The sequence below is a fragment of the Sycon ciliatum genome, chromosome 6, assembly GCF_964019385.1.
Source record: "Sycon ciliatum chromosome 6, ocSycCili1.1, whole genome shotgun sequence".
Classification (NCBI taxonomy): domain Eukaryota; kingdom Metazoa; phylum Porifera; class Calcarea; order Leucosolenida; family Sycettidae; genus Sycon; species Sycon ciliatum.
In genome coordinates, this window is record NC_088648.1 from 6,627,982 (window position 1) to 6,645,018 (window position 17,037).

At 46.8% G+C, this 17,037-nt stretch overlaps 1 protein-coding gene across 1 annotated transcript; it reads right to left on the reverse strand.

The window, feature by feature from the left end:
• Positions 1-728: 728 nt before the first annotated feature.
• Positions 729-2,917, reverse strand: LOC135819986 (uncharacterized). The gene is made up of 3 exons (XM_065333286.1): positions 2,698-2,917; positions 1,187-2,606; positions 729-755 (listed from the first exon to the last, which is right to left on the reverse strand). The coding sequence occupies exons 1-3, from the start codon at positions 2,802-2,804 to the stop codon at positions 729-731; spliced, it is 1,554 nt and encodes a 517-aa protein (XP_065189358.1). The 5' UTR covers positions 2,805-2,917.
• Positions 2,918-17,037: the final 14,120 nt, after the last annotated feature.

Consider the following 17,037-nt stretch of genomic DNA (forward strand, 5'->3'; position numbering starts at 1 on the left):
TGCTACGAACGTGCCATCTCCTGTAGCTGCTACTGCTGCTGCTATCAGCGTGCCATCTTCTTCTGTAGCCGCTGCTGCCTATGTGACCACTCCCGTATGTTTGTTTTGCAAGCGCTCAGATGGCCCACTTCTTAGAGTTTGTAGGTCTTGTAACTCACGCTACCACCATATGTGTCAGAATGATGATGAAGATGGGCGTCTATGTAATTCTTGCTTTATGACCAGGCCGCTCTGTTGAAAGCTTTTTGCGCATGCCGATATTCCTACGTGGCCTCGGTATTTTCTTCCCCTCTTTTCTTTGTGTTATGTTGTGAGTAATGGTGCCCCTACACAATGATGCTTATTTCACTCAGGACTTCGTACTTCGAAGTAGAAGTAGTGATGCTCCTATTTGTCTGTTTGTGCTGTTCACCAGGTAGGAAATGTGGCCTGTGACTGCTGCAAGTGCCGCTTACTTTGAAGTAAATACGAATACTCATGTAACGTTCATGCCTTTTTGAACTCCGTTGTAACACGGAATGGCGAGCTATTGTAAACCAGTTGTACGTGCCGTTTTTGTAGTGGTTACCAGTAATGGCAGTATAATTTACTATAACGCACTGTTTACAGCAGAGTTCCACCGTCTTGGGTACATGTATACAACACTACCTAATCATGTACAAATGCAGGAAGCCGGTAGCTGATGGAACTATCCACCATCTAATCACGGCGTTTATATCAAGAAGGAGCTACAGAACAGGGCAGAACAGAAAAAGCTATAATAAAGAACATAGAGTGCAGCGTATAGAACAGTTCAGACGCACTTACAGAAGAAAAGATTGCCACAAATCAGGGAAGAATGTAAACAGTCAAGACTACAGGAACTGGAGCAAAGTGAGCAATGGTCATCTCAGATGACGAGGAATATATCTATTACCAAGAAACTTGATCACAGAGCCAGTTTCGGGAGAACATGATCAAAATAAAATGTTCGGCAAGCTGCGAGAGTTTTCTTGACATGCACTTCACAAAATGAAATGCGCTCAACAAAAAGATCATTGCAGGGAGACCACACTACAAAGTCACAAAATTGAAGGCCTGCAGCAAAGAGCTGCATTTGCACTTGTGTATAGTAGGCATGTGTTGTTTTGAGAGAAAGCACACCATCCTTGTTGGACAAACAAAATGATGCAGTAGACCCAGCTACCTCTGCTAGACTTTGGTCTCTAGCAACAAACGGGCATTTAATCTCGAGCAAAAGTGATGTATCACCATCCCTAACAATGCCATCGGGACTGGCACCAAACCAGAATTCATCAGCATGCACAAATAAGCCACATGCAACAACATCTATCAGCTTGCCAGACTTGGCTTGGTGGGCTACGTAGGCACATCGTGCCTCTTCTTCATGATCAATCCCCCATCTGGTTGCAGGAGTGGTGAACGCCGGCCGATCAATGATAGTTTTTATGAGGGATGACGGGTCAGTCTGAGGTCGTCGATGAGCTACAGTATGGGCAATGGAAGCTGTAATACGCTTCTTTCGTTCATTCCTCCAGAGTTCACTTGTTGTTTGGGATGCAGTGGCTTCTTGCAGGGCATTGGCTTCTTCACAAGTAAGTATGACATTGGACTCGTACCACAGCATCTGCTTGTCCTCAGTTAGCCACTCGCAGTCAGATGGCACAGGTGTCACATCACCTGATCTGCTGTGCTCAACCTGCCACTTGTCCTTCTGTTCCCCTGCCCTAGCCAGTCTCTCCTTTTTCTGCGCTTGGGCTCTGTGCAACCTGTCCTCCTTCTGCTTAGCAGCAAATCCTGAGCTACCAGCAACAAGAGGCAATGCTAGGTGGATGGAGTTGGAGTGAATGGTTGAGTTGGCGTATTCCTCCACACGCCGGGCAAAGTCCATCCGCTTTGCAACAGCACGAGGGTCAAGTACTTCTGCAGCAGAATGCTTACGTTTCTTTGGCGCAGATTTGTCAGTGGTACTGCCACCTCTACGCCACTCCATGTCTTGAACCAGCATGGGCTCACTCTTTTTACCTGCACCTGCAGGAGGCTGGTTCCACTTTTGCAGCATGTCCGTGCACGTCGGAGCGTCACTAAACCCAAGCAGAGTGAACTCGGACAAGCCATACATCAGTGCAGCTATATGCTTGCAACTGGCAGTAACACCCTTGCCAGCAGGACAAGTGCACTGAGCACCAACAACACTGGTGGCAGATCCTGAGTCACACTGAGCAACGAGCCGAAGTTTGTAGTCAGCTTTGGTCTTCATTTCAGGCTGACAGCGGGCACGGTAGTACACACGGCTGTGGGCCTTCATCAGTTCGATTTTCTGGACATAACCTGCTCGATACAGACGAATTGACTTGCTATCAGTGGCAGCAAGCGCTTTGAAATTCTTGGCAGGTCCATCGCTGGTCATAGTGTCCACGAAATAAGAAACCATAGTTTGCATGGAGAACGACAGGGAGAGTAGCCTTCCACTCGCAGATTTAATCGGCTGCCACCCAGTAACAGGAAAATCCAGAGGGTCGTGGGGAATAACAGCAAGCGCTGCAGCTGGCGGAGGTGGCCCTTCCTTGCCATCACCGTCGCCTTCAGAGAAATGCTGAGCAAGTCTGTAAACGACACGAGCAGATAAATAACAAACTCAGATTCACAAATAATTTCAAAAAAATAAGATTTTGTTGTGGGAAGAAAACAACTCACCTCGCAACTAGATCGGCTTTCTTTCCCGACTTCTTGAGACCATACTCTCCACACTTCACCTTCAGAAGGTTCAAGGTGAGCTGGGAAAAATCCTGACTGACTGCCATCTTCCTGTCAACTAATATCGAAACTGTCTTCCACTGCAACGACTGAAAACAAAGGAGAGCCTCGCGTCGAGCAAGTTGCCCCGCACAAAGGTGCGAAGTCGCGATGGCGACCTGGCCGCCATGTTTTATGCATAGGTGCCATTAACTGTGGGTCGCAGCACAGCTGGACACATTCCTTCTGCAAGCAGGACTTGAACCTGGTACCCTCTGTTTCTCAACCATGGTCTTAGACCATCCCATTATGCCTGCGTGCATGCATGGATGCAGCTAATGGGATTTCGGTCTTTGACCACTTGGTGGTGGGTCTGATCTACTCACCTTCCACCGTTTAGGCGCTGCATTCTGCGCCTTGATCCTAGAGGGTGGTGGTGCTCCCACGGCGGATGCGGAAAACTCGCCTTCCAGCCAAGTCTCACGCGAACCGTGAAATTTATTTATTTATTGCATACAGCATGTTGGTATCTCTGTACTACAATTAATAATGATTGTCTATCGAATGTAATTGTCGGCGGGTATGCGTCTTTGAGCATTCACAAGGTAGAGGGAGTTGAAAGTGGAAATGTATGAGAAGAACATTGACTGTCACCTCCACGACTCGATCTACAATTGTAGGGATCTTTTCTTATGGCCAGCAATGCTCTACCACTAATCTATGGTGGAGTCTGTGAACAATTCACTGTTTTAACACTACTGTTTCATAATCTCTGATATTCTACTGTGTGCATTCTTGCCTAGGACACCCGATACATGTACAGCCTGCACATGATCTGGTGACGTCATGAAACCATTCTCTCCGCTACATGTACTTCACTCACAGATCAATACTGTGGTACAGGTAACTTGCTGCTTGTGCAATATCCTGAACTCACCACCCTGGTTCTCAATACTCATATCATTGCAACTGAAACATTGTCCAACCTGGCATCAACTGTATTCTGTCCACTGTACAATACGGTTATTGATTCTGAGCTGCTGACCTGATCTCTGCCTATACAACTTGACTCCGTGCAAACAGAAAACATCACCAGGAAGTGTGTTCTCGGCCATAGACACGGTGAGTTTTTCTCTATTCCCATTCCTGACATCTAGCACAGTGATGAAGTACATAGTGCTGTGAAATTCCTAGGAACTACATCCCATGAACCAGCCATGCAGGATAACGAATGACAACTAAATAAGCATTCGTAAAGATTAGGGCTACACCAACCATGGAAAGAAGATATGTTGTACAAGAATAGAATGTATATGCGAGGGGGCCGTAGGAATCACGCACATCCTGTGTGGAGAGGAGAAGCGGAAAGCATTGTGATTGGACATGTCCTTTTTGAGGAGAGGAAGCGGAGAGAATATCTATCTGAGTGATTGAAAATGATTGCAATGGCACCATGCAGACAGGCTGTACAGCATGCATGCATCGATCTACCTATGTCACTCTCAATAAGTGTGGTCTTGCACACTGTAAACAGATGTGGTGTGGCTGGATATATAGTGGGAGTGTAAACGCTCTACTCCATTCCTATCAGAACCCTTCCCCTTACCATCTACTGGTTTACAACAAGCAGCCACCAATGCAGCCACTGCCAGTGCACAGAGGAGCCAAGCAACAACTCAACAAGAACAACAACAACAACAACAACAACCGCAGGCTGATGTTGAACCATTGCTAACACACTACCGTAAGCGTCTTCTTCAACTTTGTCGAATCGAGAGCAAGAGGACTGCTCTACCAGGAATTGGGACACGGCGTGGAGGACAGACTGATGTTCGCAGTTTCTACACTAGCGTGCAGGTCTTGACACTGGAGCAAGCTGAACAACAACTGAACGAAAAGGGTGGGAAAACAGAGAGATGCAGCGTGACAACGGGATCAATACCAATACGTCGAGCATCCCAACTTCTGCAACGTAAGCTAGGTGAACATGTGCCATCACGTTACGATAACGACCGCAGATCACTTGTTGAAAGCAGCATGCTTGTTTCTCCAGCTGGCAGCGGGAAAAGCACAGTGTGTAAGATGCTTTTGTACGACCACTACCATAACAACACTGACAGCAGCAACAGCAACAGCAGCAGTGCTGTACCTTCTTGCAGTGCTGTGGACAGCGGTACATGCACCAGTGCTACTGATCCTCATTCCACACGCCAAGCCAACACTACAATCATCAAGGATGTAACTGCTACCAACAGCGGTAACGCCTCCACCATGACAGGCAGTCTTAGCACCTCTTCCAACACACCCAGCAGCAGCACCAGCAGCAGCACCAGCAGCAGTACATGTGGTAGCAGCAGCGAAAACAGTGCAAGTGGCAAGAATGATGACGGCGAAAGTTGTGGAAGCAGAGATGGGACCAACATTGGAAAACGTCGTGGGAGCAGCCCTGAGAGCAGCGGTGGGAGAAGTCGGAGACAACATGCTGCTGAAGAGGAGAGGAAGTTTAGAAGAGATGCAGTGCTGTCCAACTTCAGCTATGTCGTACATCTATCTTGTCGTGATGTGGATAGAGTCTGCAGTTACAATAGGTCTACTCTACTAGGCCTGGATGAACAATGTCTGCATCTAGACACACACCAGCAAGACCAAATGATCGAGTACCTAGAGGATCAATCACAACAAGTCCTATTCATTGTCGATGGATTGGACGAAATTGGCAAAGATATGCTTGAGGAACGATCAGCTCTCACAGCCCTCGTCCATCGTGAGCGGTTTCCTGACTCCCGAATCTTGTTGACAAGCCGTCCTTGCCAGTTAGCATCCACGCTTGCAAAACAATGTGAAGAACACTATTGGCTGGCTGGGTTCACTGATCATCAACTCGAACGCTACTGCTTTCGTAGTCTTGGTGAAGATCTTGGGCAGTCTTGTTGGGACGAGCTATGCGAGGTTAGCTCGGTGCACGTCAAGGAAGCACTGAAGTCCTCCCCATTGCTATGTGCAATGCTCTGTGAGCTCTACCGAAGTGGTCAGAATGTACCGAGGTGTGCAACCATGGTGTACTCCAAGCAAGCTGCAAACCTGCATGGCTGGCGGTTACAAGATGATGAAGTCAGCCTTGAGAGCCTCACACTGAGTAACAGCTTGGCTGGTGCCACTGTAGCGTATAGCGTATCCCCATACGTTAGCGTATCCCCGTACGTTAGCATATCCCCGTACGTTACTGTATTCCCGTACGTTAGCATATCCCCGTACTGTATCCCCATACGTTAGCGTATCCCTGTACATAAGCGTACGGAGTCTGCCTTTGTATTAAAAGCTGCTGCTCACGATTCTTTTATTGCCAGTCAGTTAATTTAGTTGCCAGTCAGTTAATTTAGTTGCCAGTCAGTTAATTTAGTTGCCAGTCAGTTAATTTAGTAGCCAGTTAGTTAATTTAGTTGCCAATGAGTTAATTTCGTTTCCAGTACATTTCAATTGCCAATTACAGTGTGTTCACTGAGACCCTTGTGCGTTCTTGCCTCCGAAAGACTGCGGCCCGCTACAAATTGGTGGCAGCGGTGGTTAAAGTCAACTTTGTCAGATTCGACCCCACCTGTTTTACGTGCTACAAATTGGTGGCAGCGGTAAATTCATTTTGTTTCATTGTATACCTAACTTTGTTACTTTACACGTTTCTCAGACCCCCATGGCTCAACCCGCTACAGGTCCGTGCGACGAATCAAGATGAGAATCATGTTTCTTGCCTTCCTGGGCTTGGCCCTGCTTATTAACCTGCAGCACAGTCAGGGTGCTAGCGTGGATCACCCTTCTCTCCGCACGGCACTCACTGGAGACTCCGATGGCGATTCCAAGCGACCCGCTACCTACATGTATACTACCGGTGGTGATGGCGAAGCTGATGAGAACGACGACATGCAGGCTGCTGACCAAGACAAGGAGGGTATTCCCCCAGACCAGCAGCGTTTGATTTTCGCAGGCACGCAGTTGGCAGACGGCCGAACCCTGAGTGACTGCAACATTCAGCAGGAGTCCATTCTTCACCTGGTACTTCGTCTCCGTGGTGGGATGCAGATTTTCGTCAACACTCTTCCTGGCTAGACCATCTCTATACGTCGCGCCAAGCCATGCTATCGACAATATGTGAAGACCACGATTCAAGACGAGGGGTGATCTGTGTGACGCCGAGCTAGCCGCTCTGAGTGACCGGTGTAAACGCGAAAACGGTTCCTCCGCGAAAATGGTTCCAGGCATACACCGGTTACCCCCTGGAACCGTTTTCGCTAGCGAAAACGGTTCCACCCTAGCCGCGAAAACAGTTCCTCCGCGAAAACGGTTCTTCCACACATTTCCTGCATCTATGGCCCTCTTGGAACCGTTTTCGCGGATGGGGTCTCACCGCGAAAACGGTTCCAGCTAGCCGCGAAAACGGTTCCTCCGCGAAAACGGTTCCACACATTTCCTGCATCTATGGACCGTTTTCGCGGATCGACATGCATCCGCGAAATCAGTTCCCGATTAATCATGAGTTGTGCTTTCGGTTTTTTTTCTTCAAAACATCCTGAAGATGTCTTCTCTTGGTGGTAATCGGGCGTGTTACGACGAAGTCTTGCAAGCGTTGCTTGCAAACGCCTGCCTCGTTTCCTGCGGACGCGAAGAGGCGTAGAGCAATAAAACGCTTTGCAGTCAACTTCGTCTTGGATCGTGGGGTCCTTTTTCGCCAAACAGATGAAGGCCTACCACAATGGATCACAGACGACGGCCAACAAAAGGAGATCTTGCATCCATGCCACTCGCATGATATGTCTGGTCACCTTGGCCGTGATAAGAGAGGAGGAAGGTCTGTGAGAGGTGAGTAACTAATATTACTTGGATTTATTTATTTTCAGTCTCAAATCAGTGAAAGTCGAGAGGATGGTAGTGTGTGGTGTAAGTAAGGGAGTTAGTGCACCACATTTTTATAAATTATTATTACTTTCAACCGTCTTCATGAAGGCCCACACACAGAACTGACCACAACTGACAACGCTTCTGTTGGCATATCAGTACAGGAATAGGGCTTGAAAGTGCTACGTCACTCCATAGCAATGGCATAGCAACAATTTGAAAAATTCGAAAACTGGATCCACCTGGATCCAGTTTTTGTATGGATCCAAGCACATTTCAAGCGGTCTCACTCACAGCAAGGTGATGTCGCCAGTGAAACTGACTGATTTGGCTAGTGGGGGCGGGGTGACAACTGGTGGCGAAGTAAAAGTTGCACCTGCATACGACATGAGTGGGTTGCTATGCACCCACATACTGAGGCAATAGCAAAGTCACACCTTAGTGGATCCAAAATAGAAATCTGATGTCAATTTACTACTCCCAGGCCGTTTTTGACGTCATCACTTTCAAGCCCTATTGACCCGGATTAACTCACTTCGTATACCGTAAAATCCCGCCAGAGCGCCCCTACCTCCTCGTCGCTTCAGGTGGGGAGAGGCGGATGGGCGAGTCCTCCTTGCCGCATTCAGTGCAACATGAAAAAGTTCTCACCCTACGAAAACTGTTCGTGCATCTCGTACACCGACCAAAGGTCAAGAGCCAGGAGTCGTACAGACCCGTCAAAACTCAGGGTTTGTGCGATCCCTGGTCCAGAGGGTACCTAGGGTGGGCACTGTTGCGTACATTTCCAACGGCGTCGAGCACGCATCTGCAGTACAGTACGGCATCACAGACTGCGACAGAGTCATACGAGGATACATCCCTGACAAGAAGTCAGGGAGGGGCGGACAGGAGAGACGGGGCGCTCTGGCGGGATTTTACGGTACATGTAAGCACGCACCTAATTTTCCACCATACATGACTGTAGAGACTTTCAACCCGGGTTGAAAATTCTCATGTTAACACAGCCTAAGGCCCGGGTTCCGCTGCGGCTCTGCTGCTCCGCGGTACATGCAGCGGAGCAGCGCGGTTCCACTGACCCTCGCCATTCGCGGTACCGCGGTCGTGCTCCACACTTTTTGGTGATGTTTCATTTGCCTGCAAGTGCAGTGCTTGAACAAAGGAAAATTCAAAATTTAACATTTCCTGGCTTTTTCAGGAGGTCACTATGGATACATTGACGGTAGCAAAGTTTGTCCAGCGCTGTGTGAACTGGATCACGGCTTGCCAGTGTTATCTTGCTGCAGAGTGTTGGAGTGTTTTGAGTCTGCCTTGTTCGTTCTGCCGTTATGTCACGCAAGTACAGTAAGAGTCGCGCGCTGAAGAACGCGGAGCCCAAGAACGTCCAGCCTGAAATTCTAAGAACACCACAGCCTAAAGCTAAGAATGGCGGTGTTGGTTTTCTGGCAGCTTGTGGAATACATATGATCCAGTACGGATTGTTTCTAAGAACGTGCTATAAGAACGCAGCCAGATTGCAGAAAAAATAAGAACGTCCCAGGCTAACCCCTTGGAAACAACGTTCTTGGGCGCGCGACTACTGTACTGTTCTCTATCTGACCTTTTTTTTGCAAATTATCTGTGTGTGCCCAATGCGTTCCACTTGTTGTGTAGCTTTCGACTTCGTAGTTTTCGGCTGTAGTTTATTAGTAGAATAGTGGTGCATACAAACTCGGAGGGAGTTGTGGTTGCTCGTGAGAGTGCTCAATACACCAAGGTGCAGAGCCTAGTACACACACTTGAGAGGGACGAAAAGCGTTTCTTCTGTAACTCTGAGTTTCACGGTTTTAACCGATCATCAGACAGCACAGCAGTTGCTGTGTGATGATCGGTTAAAACCGTGAAACTCAGTGTTACAGAAGAAACGCTTTTCGTCCCTCTCAAGTGTGTGTAGTGGTGCATACATGTATTTGCTCGTATTACAGTCATGTACAATCATGTATGTCCGCGGCTTTTAACACTCAGTAAGTCTACGTCGACTATCTGTACAATGTCATGACTGTATACATGTATCATTATTACAGTACAGTATACTCACTCAGCGTTATTTGCAATAATAATAATTAATTTTGTAAGAAAGGGTTTGCTCCCCACACTGGAGCTCGCGCTATTCCGCCGACTTTACTTGACTGACTCACGACTGCCATCCAGAGCACACGAGTCGATCCGTTCTCACCGTCCAGGAGCGACACTGACTCACGCTGCTATCTGGTGTTCACGAGGCGTTTGTGGCGCTGGAAACGGAGCGTCTCAGTAAGTTTGTATCCCTGGTGATGTTTGTGCCTGGAGAGCACTATATAAGTGTGCTCTGAATGGCAGTCGTGAGTCAGTCAAGTAAAGTCGGCGGAATAGCGCGAGCTCCAGTGTGGGGAGCAAACCCTTTCTTACAAATCATCGCCGAAGTCGCAACCACTACTTCGTAATAATAATAATAATAATAATATTAATAATAATAACTCTAACGAGTTAACGAGGAAAAATCTGTCGTTAAAATAGAAATCGTTATACAGAAATCGATACATAATATACTGTCCTATTGAGCGTTGAGAATAAGTGAGAATCGTTACCTTTGGTACACGTAAACCAGTAATTTTTTGGGAAATCGTTATATATGCGCCTCGTTAGAATAATGGCTTTTACAGTAGTCTTTGTAGCATGCCCAAAAGTAGTTTGTTGTTTGTGTTTCCCTTTAGCCGACTTGTCCTTCGTCCTTCCTCCGATGTGGATGGTGTGGTAGTTTCGGCAGACTCCGTTCAGCAAGGAGCGGAAGAAGCTGATGTAAGTTGACCTTGCCCAGTGCGTATTTAATGCACTTTTCATGAGTGCGTCGTGAGCTTTCAACCTAATCTTTGTAGCATGCCCCAAAAGTAGTTTGTTTGTTTGTGTTTTCCTTTAGCCTACTTGTCCTTCCTCCGATGTGGATTGCATGGTAACTGGCGCCAAAATAATGGGTACAATTGGTGGGTACCTCCTCGTGGTTGTACCTGGTAACCATTGTAGCACGCCATAGAAGTCTTGAATGCATCTATCGTGTGTTACATTGGGCTAAATCCCACCACTTTCTTAGGCTTTCACTTTCAGACAGTGATGTATATTTAGGACCGAGCATTTGCTTTGTTCATATTGTAGTTATATGATTCTTAGGTATGTGTATGGGATTGAGGCCTTTGGCATCTGGTTGGTGGATCTGATCTATCCTCCCCACCGTTTAGGAGCTGCATCTGACGCCTGATCATGGGGTGGTGGCGTCCCACGGAAGCGGAAAGGTGGTTCTTGACCAGGGAGTTGTACGACTCCTTGTTCTTGACCTGCCCGGTACGCGAACCCGTCGAATTTTTTTATTTTTTTTATTAGGTATGTGTATGATGTGCTTCTGTGTCTTCTGACTGTAACTTTATTTTAACTCTGAAAGAGCAGATTTTATCCTTTATGACTCCTTCATTTTCGACACATTCTCTGTACTGGACACATTGTTGTAATTATTCTATGTAAAATAGAAGAAAAACACTAGGGAACGAGTTATGAAGCAATTATCCACGACTGCAACAAGATAATAGGCAGAAAGTGCGATAACAGGGCACACAACTGACAGGCTACTGAGACATTCAGTTTTGTGCCCTGTTAGCGCACTTTCTGACTGCTTATTATCTTGTTACAGCCATGGATAGTTGCTTCATCACTCGTTCCGTAGTGGTTTTCTTCTATTTTACATTTGTATCCGAGCAATTATTGTACACTTCCTTTATATTTAAACTCGGATACTGAGCCAGTTATAAATGTAAAAAAGAGAAGAAATACATGAGAACGAGTTATACAGCAACTATCCACGACTATAATATTCTTATTCTTTGTTTAAACTGGTGTCTTTCTTTATTGGTAAAGTACGGTTTTCTACTTCTATACGTTTGAATGGCGTTGTGACATGCATAGTCGTGTATATCTGGTGTGGATGCATGTACATTTTACAGAAGGGTGTATGCATGTACCGTAATGTCGTGTATTGTGTATCAGGCGTATACTTCAACCAGGTATTTATTTGTATGTCAGCATGGAAACCAGGCTTCTATTGACTATACAAGACACGCTTTTTGAATACAAGACACTAAAGTATGCACGTTGTACAGGTGTCCATAACCCAGTGGGTGTGAACATCCCTGGTTGGGTGTTCATTGGGTGGTATACATGTACGTTCACATTAGACCAATTTAGTCCAATAATCAATGGAAGACAATCGCCTTTCCAGATCCATCACATTGTATAGAGCTAATAACAACTACTACTGTAGTAGCTATTAGCAAGCATTACAATTACAATAATTCTCAATCAAATTTTCGGCCAGGAGCCATCATCAGGATTGAGGAGAAAAAACAAGTGAGGTGGACCTATAACAGGCAACACAAAGTGGAACGAAACTACACCATACGTGATAAAATTGCACCATCCTTTCGGCACAGGCACACACACATACCCATGCACATGCCAAAACACTGAAACACCCACTCATACTCACACTCGCACCAACGCTCACTCACACAAGCTCACACCCAAACACGTGTAACTAAAGACACACACAAAAAATACCAATGTGCCTGAAAACAAGGTGTGAATAGTGGTGGGACTATGACAAAAGAAAAGGAGATGAGATTCCGTCGCCAAACTGCACTTACACTACAACATTGTGCTGAACTACCGGTATATAACAATGGCGTGAACAAGCACACATGACAACAGGACAGTGGCAACAGAAACAATGATCATCATCCAATTTTTCACATTGTCAATTGTCAAGCAACACCCAGCCACGATCACGGTTCACCTTAGGATGGTGTTTGGAGATGTGGATTTCCTCCCTTATCCGGCGGTTCACGTATGACACTTCCGTTGCGAGCATGGATGGTGATGTGAAGGGAATGAAGGGAATGAAGGGAATGAATGGCGCTGTGGATGGATGTTGTAGTGGTTGGTGCAATGCGCAGTGCTCTCCCCAGGGCTTCTGCGGTGCACAGGCTCTCGCTTCTCGGTAATGTTCCTGGACCCTGACACACTCTGTCTCTCCCACATACTCCTCTCCACACAGTAATTCTTGTGTCGGGATAAGTCATTCGGACAGCGAAAGTCACAGCCGCAGACACACACCCTCACCCACACACAAAGCAGGTAGCGTGATTACAAAGCTATGCATGTGTTGCCGACAAAGTTACGAAGGTAGAACTTGTTCTCATGACGACACTTGGACACCAGCTCTGACCTCTTGTAGAGGGAGCGGGTCCCAGGTAATCTCTAGCTTTCTGGCCAGACACAGACACAGCCAAGATGTTAAGAGTATGGTGCAGCTCCACTAAGGCTGTGTTTACATGAGAAGTTTCAACCCGGGTCGAGTTCAGCCCGGGTTGAAAGTCTGTACGACAGACAAAAGAGGCGAGCGTTTACATGAACACAGTTGACCCGGGTCAAATACTGATATGCCGCCAAAAGTCCACTTCTACAGTCCTGTATGGTCACGTGAATCCGTTCGCGCGAAATTTGCATCTGCAGTGCTGTTCAAACCTGGCGCGAGAAGTACGGTTGTACGATTTTCTTGACCCGGGTTGATTTCAACCCTCCCCTTGGGGGGAGGGTTGAAATCAACCCGGGGCGAAATTTCAACCCGGGTCAAGCGCAATGCGTCATGTAAACGCGCCATTCATTTTATGCACATGGCGGGTTGAAATCTGACCCGGGTCGAACTCAACCCGGGTTGAAACGCTTCATGTAAACACAGCCTAAGTTCTTCACGTAGGCGTACAACATACATGACTTGAGGAGTTCTTCACGTATACGTACGCAGGTGTACTGCATAGATGGCTTGATAAGTGCTGACGGTGATTCACATCCAGAAATCAAATCCAGATCTCCATAATCTCCATACTTCAGCTAGCCATGTACTGAAGTACTAGCTGTGCAGGTTAATATCTCACAAATTATGCTAAATGTCTCGCCATCTGTATTGACTCTCAATTGTATAAGCGATACGAACGCTGTCGATGATTTGCATCTACAAACCAAATCGAGATGTCCATCAATGTTCAGGTAGCCATGTACTGAAGTACCAGCTGTATAGGTTCTCACAAATCCTGCTAAATGTCTCCAAGCCAAGTGCCAGCAGTACAGCTACTGAAAAATTGTAAGGTCTGAGAGGAAAGCCATAAAATAAGAATTCTCACAAACTCTCATTTATTAATTATCTCGGCCATCGCGAGTGATTCTCTACAAAGGCAATGGAAAGCAACAGTCACAAACTCTCATAAATACCTCGGCCATCGCGAGTGATTCTCTACAAAGGCAATGGAAAGCAACAGTCACAAAAGTCTTCGAATAGTTTCTCAGTACTGGATCATGGAGCAGTCAAGGATGTACAGACTGGAGCCTGGAACCGTTTCCGCGGATGATCCCAGTTGCTGCAGTCCGCGAAAACGGTTCCACAGTAGACAGTGGTCGCAGTTGCCTGGAACCGTTTTCGCGGATGGTCCTACACCAGAAATTTAATCCCTGAAACCGTTTTCGCGGCTAGCCCGGCTAGTCATACATCCGAAATTAGTGGGCTGTGGATTCCAGGGGGTAACCGGTGTATGCCTGGAACCATTTTCGCGGAGGAACCGTTTTCGCGTTTACACCGGCTCAACCAAGATGAAGATAAAACCTGGCTCGCCCTCCGCCATAGCTCCAGCCGCCGCCGTGGTTACTAACGCTGATTCCAGGTATGGCATTCTCTTTCCTGTCTTCCTTCAGTCTCCCTGTTCTCTTCAGTCTTCCTTTATGCGAGGGTGTGAATCCAGTTTAGTTTGGTAGACGTCCGATCATGGTGAGCCACGGTTTACCCAGCTAACCTGGGACAATGTGTGTGACAATGCCCCTTATAGAGAATAGTGATAATTATATAGTATAGTGTATTCAGTTCGGTTTTTGAACTGCGATGTTCCTGGCGGGTTGTGCCAGCGTTGTGCAGCAAGAGTGCTGTGGTTTCAGGTCCTATTTGGAGGACAGTCCTTTCCCCTTTTGACCCCGTGAGATCGTGTGAACCTGGTGTGCTTCTACTTTATGATTTGTTTATCAGTTCATTCTTCTGTCTATTCCAAACGTTATCATTTCCAATATTATTTGCCATACTCCGGTTGACGCTCTCCCAGTAATTCGCGATCTATTATAATGTTCACGCTACATACATGTACCTGTATTATATTATGCAAGAAATCCATTCTGCCTCTCTAGTATCTCCTATCGTCGAGTTTATTCCGACGCGACCATGCATGCCGCCAATTTTTTCTAAATAGCAGCCAGTTATTGATGTCCAGCTATCACCTACATGTAGTATTCGAATCACGAGGACGTGATTGTATTTGAGAGGGGAGGGGAGGTGTAGCGTATAGCGTATCCCCATACGTTAGCGTATCCCCGTACGTTAGCATATCCCCGTACGTTACTGTATTCCCGTACGTTAGCATATCCCCGTACTGTATTAGCGTATCCCTGTACATTAGCGTATCCCTGTACATTAGCGTACGGAGTCTGCCTTTGTATTAAAAGCTGCTGCTCACGATTCTTTTATTGCCAGTCAGTTAATTTAGTTGCCAGTCAGTTAATTTAGTTGCCAGTCAGTTAATTTAGTTGCCAGTCAGTTAATTTAGTTGCCAGTCAGTTAATTTAGTAGCCAGTTAGTTAATGTAGTTGCCAATGAGTTAATTTCGTTTCCAGTACATTTCAATTGCCAATTACAGTGTGTTCACTGAGACCCTTGTGCGTTCTTGCCTCCGAGAGACTGCGGCCCGCTACACCACAACAACAGAGGAGGACCAAGAGGAACATTCTGCACCAGAGTGGACAACTCATAGCAGTCAACCCCATTACTGTGTACAGGGTGTACCAGCATCGACTGATACAGCCAACACCGCAGTTGTCAGTGGAGATGCAGGACTCTTACAACGAAGCAGTGATACGGAGCAATCACATCAATGTATGAGCAAACGTGCACAGAACGAGCTTGGTCGTGTAGCTCTGATGTACTTGCATAGAAAGCAAGTACTGATTCCTACAAGTGCCTTGTCCAGTGAGTGCAGGAATGCAGCTTGCTCTATTGGTCTCCTTGTTGAGAGTAACACCGGTATTGGCAATGTACTACGTTCACAGGCAAAACCATGTGTCTACTTCGCACACTACTCACTACAGGAGTACTTTGCAGCACAGTACTTGTGTGCAGATCCTGAGCATGCTCAAGCTGTGAGAGAATGTGCACAGGATGGTTATGGTGTTGGTGAGGAGACAGCACCATTCTGGGCATTTGTTTGTGGTACTGCAACTAGCAAGCAACTACCAGAGATCATCAGTGTACTAAAATCAGCAATGTTACAACATGGCCGGAGTGTTGCCAATGCTACTCGTTCTCTCCTGTCCTACCTCATGGAGCATGTCAACACCAGACCAACCCTCGCAGAACAAGCAATGTTGGGTTCTGGTACAAGTGAGGAGACCAGTTACCTCTCCAAGGCAGTGGATAGCATTGCTGCTGATGGACTAGTACTGAATAACGTCCGACTTGGAATAAATGATGTACTGGCTCTACAGTGTGTACATGATCATGCAACTACTATCAAGCTACTGGATCTCTCCAATTGCAACCTCACAGCAGAGAAGTGCAACATACTCACACTGGCCAAGGCTGAAGAGCTACGGCTTGGGCTGAATCCATGCAGTGCCAGTCTGGTGGAAATGGCAGCAAGATCTCTTTCTTGTCCAGGCAGCACCGTGAGAGACCTTTGGCTCAACGGGAGTGATCTATCAGCATGTACCTATCCCGCTCTGTTGGCATGTATGCAAGCTAATAATCTCCAGGAAATACGGTTATATTCCAATATGGAACTTGGAAATGGCTTTCTGGAGTATCTACAAGAGACACTCCAAAGTGAGTGTCAGCTTACATACCTTGATCTGCAGCATATTGGTCTGACGGCTGGTTGTGGAAATCAATTGGCAGCACTCATCACCAAACTGCCACAGCTTCAGCGACTGGATATGAGCGGAAATAACCCCAGCAGCTCAGACATTGAGCAAGTTCTGGCCGCTTTGAATACCAATGTCATTGAGGTAGTCTGCGTAAAGGGCAATGACCTGGATGATGCTATCATTCCAGCTATCTGTGAGTTCTATCTGAGAAAGAACGGAAAGCAGCAGGAGCGGCATTCATCAACTAGCACCTCTCAAGCAGTTCAGAATGGCCACAAATGTCAAGTACAGTTACAAGGCTGTAATGTGACCAGAGAAGGTCTGGAAACCATAGCAACAGCACAGTGCTTATCCCGTGGTGATCTGGTGTTCACTGGTCTACACTTTGTAAACAGTGAT

Bases quoted from the DNA above. Each gene is read 5' to 3' on its own strand.
- LOC135819986 (XM_065333286.1), bottom strand. From the start codon at position 2,804: ATGGCAGTCAGTCAGGATTTTTCCCAGCTCACCTTGAACCTTCTGAAG. The intron at 2,607-2,697 runs GTGAGTTGTTTT...TGTCGTTTACAG, and splicing joins AAAGCCGATCTAGTTGCGAG to ACTTGCTCAGCATTTCTCTG. The intron at 756-1,186 runs GTAGCTGGGTCT...TCTTTATTATAG, and splicing joins GAGACCAAAGTCTAGCAGAG to CTTTTTCTGTTCTGCCCTGT.